Source organism: Argentina silus (assembly GCF_951799395.1).
Source record: "Argentina silus genome assembly, chromosome: 7".
In the NCBI taxonomy this organism is placed as follows: domain Eukaryota; kingdom Metazoa; phylum Chordata; class Actinopteri; order Argentiniformes; family Argentinidae; genus Argentina; species Argentina silus.
In genome coordinates this window covers 15,906,370-15,916,369 of record NC_139661.1, presented here as the reverse complement: position 1 = coordinate 15,916,369, position 10,000 = coordinate 15,906,370, and the positions used below count along the sequence as shown (strand labels likewise).

Genomic DNA, 10,000 nt, shown 5'->3' with positions numbered 1-10,000 from the left:
CATATTTTCTGGATGTGAGCTTATGCTGTGATGGTGCTTGAGAGAGAGAGAGAGAGAGAGCGAGAGAGAGAGAGAGAGCAAGAGAGAGAGAGAGCGAGAGAGAGAGAGAGAGAGCGAGAGAGAGAGAGAGAGCGAGAGCAAGAGCGAGAGAGATATTAAGTGTGTGTGTGTGTGCATTGGTCCATACATGCATGTTTGTAAGCAATGTGTACTGGTGTGTGTGAGTATTATGTATTACAGTGCCTGTTTTGTGTGTTTCTGAATCATGTTATTCTTACATACTGTACTGTTTGTATCTGTAGCCTGTAGCCTGTGGCCTCTGTCTCACTGTCTCCTCCTTGTGGCCAGGTGTTGGAGCTGCAGAGCCCCCCCAGGGCTGCCCACGTTGTCAGAGACTGTGTGAAGGCCTGTCTCAACTCCACCTACGAGTACATCTTCAACAACTGTATTGAGCTGTACAGCCGCCAGTTTCAGCCTGCCGTTGAGCCTGTGAGTGCACACACACACACACACACACACACACACACACACACACACACACACACACACACACACACACACACACACACACACACACACTGACACTACACTTCCCAGCATTACTGAAACCAGATAGAGAGCCTGAATGTCCCTCAATTAAGACTACACATCCCAGTGCACACACAACCATACTCAGCTGTTCACTACAGTGACTCAAATATTCAGTTAGATGTTGCTGTTAGATTATGCTGTTAGATTATGCTCTGTTAGATTATGCTCTGTTAGATTATGCTCTGTTAGATTATGCTCTGTTAGATTACTAAATACGATCTGAGACGGAGAACAGGAGAGTTGTGGAAGGCTGTACGCCGAGTCGTCACACCTCTACCTCATTGTTTCTCCCACAGCCCAAGCCACCAAAGAAGGAGAAGAAGGAGAAGAAGGTGGGAGAAGATGGGGATGAGTCAGACGAAGAGGAGGAGGAGGAGGAGGAGGTGGAGGAAGAAAAGAAGGAGGTTCAGCCAGAGGAGCCCGGCCCCAGCATCCAGAACCTGGACTTCTGGCCCAAACTCATCACCCTCATCGTCTCCATCATAGAGGAGGACAAGAACTCCTACACCCCCATCATCAACCAGTTAGTATACACACGCGCACACACACACACACACACACACACACACACACACACACACACCATATGAGAATTGAAAGGATTATTGATCTATGTGTGGCCAGTGCTCTGCCTCCCAATCTCTTTAGCTCTTGTTCTCAGTCTCTATACTCCCTCTCTCTCCCTCCTTCCCTCTCTGTCATTCTGCCCTGTGACCCTTCACCTTTGACCTCTGTGGTTGTCAGGTTTCCTCAGGAGCTCGACGTGGGGAAGGTCAGCGCTGAGGTCATGTGGACGCTCTTCGCCCAGGACATGAAGTACGCCATGGAAGGTAGGACTGTGTGTGTGTGTGTGTACGCGCTTGTGCGTGCGTGTGCGTGTGTGTGTGTGTGTGTGCGCGCGTGCGTGTGGGTGTGTGTGTGGGTGTGTGTGTGTGTGTGCGTGCTTCCATCATCTCCTTGCAATCATTCCTCAACTCCACACCTCCATTTCTTTTCATCCTCTCTCATCCTTTCTTTTAGTCATGGATAGCGTCGAGCATGGCCGCTGGAACCATGGTGAGCTTATAGTATGAGTTAGTTCTAGTTGAGTTAGGTCTAGTTGAATTAGTTCTAGTTGAGTTAGTTCTAGTTGAGTTTGTTCCAGTTGAATTAGTTCTAGTTTAATTAGTTCTAGTTGAGTTAACTATGGTTCAGTTAGTTCTAGTTGAGTTAGTTCTAGTTGAGTTAGTTCTAGTTTAGTTAGTTCTAGTCTGATTAGTCCATAGGCTGCAGGAGAGTGAGGCTGTGCAGTCAACCACTAGATGCTGTATAAATCAGATCCTTCATTGGCTGGTGAATGTCACTATCGCCTCACTCTGCTAAAGCACTGAGCATACTTGACCTAGAACACTATCTCAGAATCAGAAGACTGCCTGTAGCACCCTCAACATTTGTTTTATACTTCTCTTCTTCTTTCATGCTTCTTTCTACCTTTTCTCTGTCTTCTTGTGCTTGATGTTGAGAATGGTGTGAACGCAGACACTCTTGGTTGACTTGAGATGGCTAACGTAGATCAGGGGAGGCTGCTGGAGGTACATTTCACTTACATTTATGACATTTAGCAGACGCCTTTATCCAAATCGAATTACAAAAAATACATTTGACTAAGTAAGTGAATCATCTATGTATCAGTCGTCATAAGAAAATGTAATCTATGCTAGGACCAGGGGCCATTGGCAGTCACAATGCTTTTTTAAATTTAATTTATTTATAGGAGAGAAAGTTGCATAGGGGAGTAGTGGGGATGAAGAGGCCTTTCGGAGGGACAGTAAAGATATAGCCTGAAGAGATGGGTCTGCAATCTACGGTGGAAGATAGGTAGTGAGGTAGAAATCGGAGGACGGTTTCATCGTAACGCATGGAACGGAATAAGGAAAGGTATCAAACACGTGTCCAATTTGATACCATTCCTCATTCCCGTTCCATGCATTGCAATGAGCCCGTTTTCCGATTTCTACCTCCAGCAGCCTCCCCTGACGTAGATGTAGGGCCTGAGCAGAAATAGAACAGCTCTAGTCATTATTGGACTGACACGGTGCATGTGTGTGGTGTCTGCCTCAGGGCATGTCTCTGTCTGCCTTCTCGTTATGTTCTATCACTGTCTCTTCCTTTGTCACTCCTCTATCCACATCATCTGTTCTTCTGTCGCCTCTCTATCCCCATCGTTGTCTCACCCCCTAAATCGTTGTCTTTCGCTCACCCATCTGTCTATCTTTCTGTCGCTCTATCGCTTTTCATCCCGTTACTTTTTGCTCTTTCACTCTCTCTCTCTCCCTCGCTCTCCCTCGCTCTCTCTCTCTCTCTCTCTTTCTCCGTCTATGCCCATCTCTCTCTCTCTCTCTCTCTCTCTCTCTCTCTCGCTCTCTCTCTCTCTCTCTCTCTCTCTCTCTCTCCCTCTATGCCCTCTCTTTCTCCTTTTCTCTCTCATTTGTTTTGTTTGTTTGTTCCTTTTTTTTGGTTTCTATTTTTTCCACCATTTCAGCGCCCACCTTATTCCGTGTCCGCAGACTAAACTTTTTCGCTGGTAAGAAGTGAGTGTGTGTGCGTGTGCGTGTGTGTGTGTATGGCTGTCACATTGGCCTGGAACACAGATGGATGAATGACCCTCATATGGATGCTAGCCCTGGGGGGTCCCAAACCTCCACTATCCCTCCTCCCTTCCCCCTTTCAGTCCCAGACCTCCACTAGCCCTCTTCTCTCCTCCCTCCCCCCCTCTCAGTCCCAAACCTCCACCATCTCTCCTCCCTCCCCCCCTCTCAGTCCCAAACCTCCACCATCTCTCCTCCCTCCCCCCCTCTCAGTCCCAAACCTCCACCATCTCTCCTCCCTCCCCCCCTCTCAGTCCCAAACCTCCACCATCTCTCCTCATTCCTCCCCTCTCAGTCCCAAACCTCCACCATCTCTCCTCCCTCCCCCCCTCTCAGTCCCAAACCTCCACCATCTCTCCTCCTTCCTCCCCTCTCAGTCAAGTAATCATTGGTAATACATATAATAATGAATAAACCTCCACTAGCTCTCCACTAGCATAGGTTGTTCCTCAGGCATGCCGCGGGGGGGAGGTAGCAGGAGTCTGATCTGTGTCTCTACTCTGTGTTTCCCTCCACAGAGCACGAGAAGCATAAGCTGTGTAAGAGCGCTGAATACATGAACTTGCACTTTAAGGTGAAGTGGCTGTACAATGAATATGTGATGGACCTGCCCACCTTCAAGGACACTGTGCCGGAGTACTCTGCGTAAGTGACAAGGCTACACACACACACACACACACACACACACACACACACACACACACACACACACACACACACACAGTTGCATACACACACACTCGCATACGCACTCACTCACAAACACACACACACACACACACACACACACACACACACACACACACACTCGTAAACGTACACACACACAGATACACACACAGATGAAGCCGATGAAGACATATCAATTCACAACTGTGCAAACACTCTCAACAGTATCCTCTTTCTCATGTACTCATCACAATCCTCTTTCTTTCTCTCTTTCTCTCTCTCTCTCTTTATCTCTGACAGCCACTGCTTTTCTGCCTCGTATTCTCAGAATATTTCATCTTCAACTCTTCCTTTGTACTTAACTCTTTGCTTGTGTCCCCCTGGCCTCCGTTCCTGTCATTCCCCCCCCCCCCCTCTCTCTCTCTCTGTATCTGTCCTTCTCCTCTGCCTCTCTTTCTCTCTCTCTCTCCCTCTCTCTTTCTTTCTCTCCCTCTGTGTCTGTCCTTCTCCTCTTCTTCTCCCTCTCTTCCTCCCTCCCTCTCTCCAGATGGTTCCTCCAGTTTGTCCTGACGTGGTTGGCAGAGAACGAGGATGTGTCTATGGAGTTTATGCACGGAGCTCTGGAGAGAGACAAGAGAGAGGGAGTAAGTGCCAGCTACTGCCCTAGTCCCCTAGAAGCACATGCCCTTTGACCTCTAACCCTGGACGGATCCTAACCTTCATCGTTTTACCCATTTACCCAATGATCATTTAGCAGATTTTTTTTATATGTAGACAACTCGTAAAGTGTAGACCACTCAGTGTTGCTTTCACAATGCTCCAACCACCAGAGCCATTGTGTCCCATGCAACTTGAGGTCTGGTTGGTAGCGCATGGCGTTAGCAATGCTAAGGTTGTGGGTTTGATTCCCATGGGACCATATATACAAAAAAATGTGTGCACTCGCATATACTGGATATATTGGATATTAGTTCAAAGCATCTCTGCTCAATGGTATTGTAAAGTATTATATGATATATTAGGTTTGAACTATGACCTCTCTCCCTCTGACCCCTAGTTCCAGCAGACGTCAGAGCACGCTCTGTTCTCCAGCTCTGTGGTGGACATCTTCACCCAGCTCAACCAGAGCTTTGAGATCATCAAGAAGCTGGACTGTCAGGACCCCAAGGTGGTGGCCCATTACAACCGGCGCTTCGCTAAAGTAAGTCCTACAACCTGCGAACAGGGTAACAGACACTTCAACACCTGTGTAAATTTACACGTTACATACACACTTTATCAGTCAGTCAGTCAGTCAGCCAGTCAGCCAGCCAGCCATTCAGTCTGCCAGCCAGCCAGCCAGCCATTCAGTCAGCCAGCCAGCCAGTCAGCCATTCAGTCAGTCAGTCAGTCAGTCAGCCAGCCAGCCAGCCAGCCAGTCAGACAGTCAGTCAGTCAGTCAGTCAGCCATTCAGTCAGCCAGCCAGCCAGCAATTCAGTCAGCCAGCCAGCCAGCCAGCCAGCCAGCCAGCCATTCAGTCAGCCAGTCAGTCAACCAGCCAGCCAGCCAGTCATTCAGTCAGTCAGTCACTTACTCATGTTTTCATTAATTCCTAAAGACAGTCTCTCATGTTTTCATTAAATCCTCCATTAACTCGTCAATGTTTCAGCTGACCCACAAATGAATTCAGTCATTCAATCAATCACAGGCACTTTGATAGACAGAATAAACGGGTTGCAAAAATACTGTATCAGCATATGTGAGGACGAGGAGAAGGAGATGAGGAGTCTGCGAGGGGGAGCAGAGAGACAGATGGAGAGGGAGCTGACAGTGTAACCCACTGTGAAACAACAGCACTCTACCGTTTGTAGCACATTAGTTCTGATGTTTTGACTCCTCATGCGTAGCGAGCACCACGGTTTCTATTATTGTTTACGCAAATATGCACACACACACACACACACACACACACACACACACACACACACACACACACACACACACACACACACACACACACACACACACACACACACACACACTTACTTGGTCTAGAGTGATTTAGTTGAATAAGCCGGCTCTGCAGGAAAGGGCTGCTTGTCAACATTGTGTGATAGGGGGGTCGATGAAGTCTCATTAAGTACGAATGGGTAATGCAAGCCATTGCTCTAAGCTGTCTTTCTCTCCCTCTCTCTCTCTTACCCTCTCTGTCTGCATCCCCCACTCTCTCTCTGTATCCCTCTCCATCTCTCTCTATCCCCCTCTTTCTATCCCCCTCTCTCTCTCTCTTTTGCCCAGAGGCTTCCTAGTGAATGACTGATCTCAGAAATTAGACTTGTGAGGCGAGAGAGAGAGAGAGAGAGAGAGAGAGAGAGAAAGAGAGAGGGAGAAAACAAACAAACTAATGCAGGCAGGCGCTCGTGTTTTATGCATGAGAATGTGGGAGAGGCGACATCGTCTGGCTCTCTGGTGACAAGCTGACTCAGCAAAGGGAAACCTCTCACAGAGCAGAGAGAACCGTGTTTCATACAGCCAGCCTTGGTTACACACATCATACGATACAGGATAGTCAGAGTTGGTTATCAGTGATACAGGATAGTCAGTGTTGGTTATCAGTGATACAGGATAGTCAGTGTTGGTTATCAGTGATACAGGATACAGTATGTTTGTGCAGGAAAAGTCTCTTTCAGCGTGAGGAGACAGTGTGTCATTATTGTGTGCTTTCCCAGGCCGAGTGCCTCTTAAAGGCTTCTTCAACAGTTGAGGTGATGGTCAAGGCCGTGTATGATAGAGATACCACATTGCTAGCACTAAAACAAATTCCTATCAAGCATTTCGTATTGCCACTCAAGTTTTATTTCATTCTTTTGTGAGGTGAGGGTTATTGTGGTGAGGTCAGATAAGGTCAGGTCAGGCAATTTATGGCTTGTGACATGTCACATACAGCGTCCCTTTACATATGATCCCATCACCAAGGGGTGATCCTGCAATATGTTGGGATCGTACTTTGAACCTAGATTAAAGGTAGAATCTGGGATATGTCATCACACCCATAATAACAGAGCAGCTTTCATCAAATACACTCACTGAGGATTTTATTAGGAACAACTGTACACCTTGTCATGGTGGAGGTGGTGTAATGGTGTGGGGAATGTTTTCTTGCCACACTTTGGGCCCATTAATACCAATCAATCATCGTTTGAATTCCACAGCCTATTTGAGTATTGTTGCTGACCATGTGCATCCCTTCATGGCCACAATTTACCCATCTTCTAATGGCTACTTCCAGCATGATAATGCACCATGTCACAAAGCAAAAGTCGTCTCAAACTGATTTCATGAACATGACAATGAGTTCAGTGTTCTTCAGTGGCCTTCCCAGTCACCGGATCTAAATCCAATAGAACACGTTTGGGATGTGGTAGAACGGGAGATTCACAGCTTGAAAGTGCACCAGAAAAATCTGCAGGAATGCGTGATGCAATCATGTCAAACTTGAGCTCTGTTGCAACACTTCATTCTCTAGTCTGTTGCATCTCCGTTTTTCAAAGTCGCCCCGCTCATTTTTTGTCTTTGATGTCATATCCCAGAGTCTACCTTTAAGCCTAATCCTTGACTAAAACACACAATCAATGGAAAGTCTCTGTTAAAAATCTGATTTAGGGTTAGGGTTAGTCTCTGAGACTGTCCCTCTGAGTTATGGTCATGTCAGGTAGGGTGTTTGGAGTGTCTAACGTTGTGTTTGTTATCTCTTGTTTGCAGACCATCACCAAGGTGCTGATGCAGTACTGTACCATCCTGTCCAAGAGCTTTCCCTCCTACTGCGACAAGGAGAAGATAGTGAGTCCTGCCCTGCTCCCTCCAAACATGGAGGCTCCCCTATAACTCACAAGGCTCTCCTGCTCACCCAGGAGAGTGTAAACTCATTTCTGGAGGACCTTAACCTTCTCAGAGGATGTGCCCTATAGACTGCATTAAAATATGTCTGGTTTTCAAGCTCCAATGCTTTCTCTAACTCATTTTCCATTCTCTCTCTTTTTCCGTCTCTCTTTCTCCCCTCCTCCCATCTCAATGCTTTCTCTACCTTGCTCTCTCATTCCCTCCCTCCCTCCCTTCCTCCCTCTATCGCTCTCTCTTTCTCCCTCTCTCTCTCTCTCTCTCTCTCTCTCTCTCTCTCTCTCTCTCTCTCTCTCTCTCTCTCTCTCCCTCCCTCTCTCTGTCTCTTCCAGCCCTGTGTGCTGATGAACAACGTTCAGCAGATGCGGGTCCTGTTGGAGAAGATGTTTGAGTCTATGGGGGCCAAACAGGTGAGCAGACTAAAGACTAGGCCGATATAGATGATGGACTCTGAAAGGGCTGCTGCTTTCTCTGTGGATGTGGCTGTTAATTAGTTTTTGGCTCTTGTTAGCCAAAGGGGTTTTGGTTGGTTGAATAAAATGAATGAGAATGTCAAGTCTATGGTGATATCATGCCATAGGTTGACTCATTGCTGGGCTATGAGTGTCTATGTATGTGCCACATACATTTTTGTGGATGGAGGTGGAGGTGTGTGTGTGTGTGAGAGTAACCCTCTATGTGTGTGTGTGTGTGTGTGTGTGTGTGTGTGTGTCTGTCTGTCTGTCTGTCTGTCTGTCTCTCTGTCTCTCTGTCTCTCTCTCTCCAGTTCACTGCAGAGGAGGAAAGGGTAGGTCAAAGACTGTGCCTATAAACCTCTCTCTCCCGCCATCATGACTTAACCCTAGAAGTGCAAGCCCCCACCCGACCCAACATGATCCAGGGGAGGCTGGTGGAGGTAGAAATTGGACACGTTGATGATGATACCATTCCTCATTCGGTGCCATGCATTAGAATGAGCCCATCCTCCGATTTCTACCTCCACTAGCCTCCCCTAACATGATCCCAAGGTTGCAATGAACACATCTAAAGCCTGTGTCCATGACTTAACCACACATGCTCCTAGAAATGTCCCCGACTCAACAAAACAACCCATACCCAACCCAACCCAACCCAACCCAACCCAACCTAACCCAACCCAACTCTACCCAACCCAACCCAACACCATCCCAACCCTACCCAACACCACCCCACCCCTACCTTGAAAGTCATCCAAAGCCCCTGTCCAACTGGACCACAGTTGTGGTCCCTGTGTGTCATACAATAGGTGAGCTCCGGTATCTCTATGATAAATGATAAGTGGGATGCTTGGGACTCTGACATCACACCATTGAGGTTGAGATTTAAAGTGGCTAGGCTTAGGCAAGGTACATTATGGTTATGGTTAGGGTTAATGTTAGGGTTAGTGTTTAGGGTAGGGTCCCAAGTATCCCACTTAACATCTACAGTATCTCTATCCTGCAGAATCTCTACCCTATCTCTGTAGATCTCTCCGTCCCCATGGTTCCCAGTGTGGCCGTGCTAAGAGAACCTTCTTTCATATAAGTCGTGATTTTAGAATTACATATGACTTATTTTATTCGATAATTCCTGCTTTTCTCCCAAGCTTGAGAATGAGGAGGAGCCAGAGGAATTTGATGAGGAGGTATGTCTGTCCGTCTTGTCTTAAAGGTAGACTGGGATATGACGTCTGTTTTCACGGGCGTGACATCACATCCCAGAATCTACCTTTAAGGGGTTGAGATTTTTTCTTTAAGGTGGTATTTTAAGATTTTACTTTTTCATTGTGGTAAATGGGACTCTGTAAGCATTCTGTAGAGGCAGAGAGCAGCGGAGCGCAGCACATTTTTTAACATTATTCAGCAATTAATTCTGCATCATTGATATCTTCCTCGAGGCTTTCTATAACAGTGTTGAGTTTCTCAACTGGAGCATAGTTGGATGTGTGTGTGTGTGCGTGTGTGTGTGCATGCGTGCGTGCGTGTGTGTGTGATCTTACTGAGGCTGAGCGTTTTGTTTCTTGTTCTGCTCTGTTCTCTCCAGGCCATGACTGACAATGAGGATGGTGATATGGTGCGTATCACCCTCCCCAACACTGGAGTTTGTAGAACCATAGTGTTTAGTTTATACAGAGGTGTTAGCTTTAGCCTGATTATGTACAGTTGTTAGCTTTAGCCTGATTATGCAGAGTTGTTAGCTTTAGCCTGTTTATGCACAGTTGTTAGCTTTAGCCTGTGTA

General features: G+C 47.0%; 1 protein-coding gene across 1 annotated transcript in view; it reads left to right on the top strand.

The window, feature by feature from the left end:
- Window positions 1-10,000, top strand: part of LOC310807470 (protein unc-13 homolog B-like) — a gene marked incomplete at its 5' end in the record, with an annotated part of 116,480 nt that overhangs the window by 91,171 nt on the left and 15,309 nt on the right. The window contains 8 exons of the mRNA XM_083673966.1: window positions 349-489; window positions 888-1,114; window positions 1,336-1,421; window positions 3,737-3,863; window positions 4,435-4,531; window positions 4,945-5,088; window positions 7,630-7,707; window positions 8,097-8,174. Coding sequence (XP_083530092.1) covers window positions 349-489; window positions 888-1,114; window positions 1,336-1,421; window positions 3,737-3,863; window positions 4,435-4,531; window positions 4,945-5,088; window positions 7,630-7,707; window positions 8,097-8,174 — 978 coding nt within the window. The remainder of the gene's footprint in view (window positions 1-348; window positions 490-887; window positions 1,115-1,335; window positions 1,422-3,736; window positions 3,864-4,434; window positions 4,532-4,944; window positions 5,089-7,629; window positions 7,708-8,096; window positions 8,175-10,000) is intronic.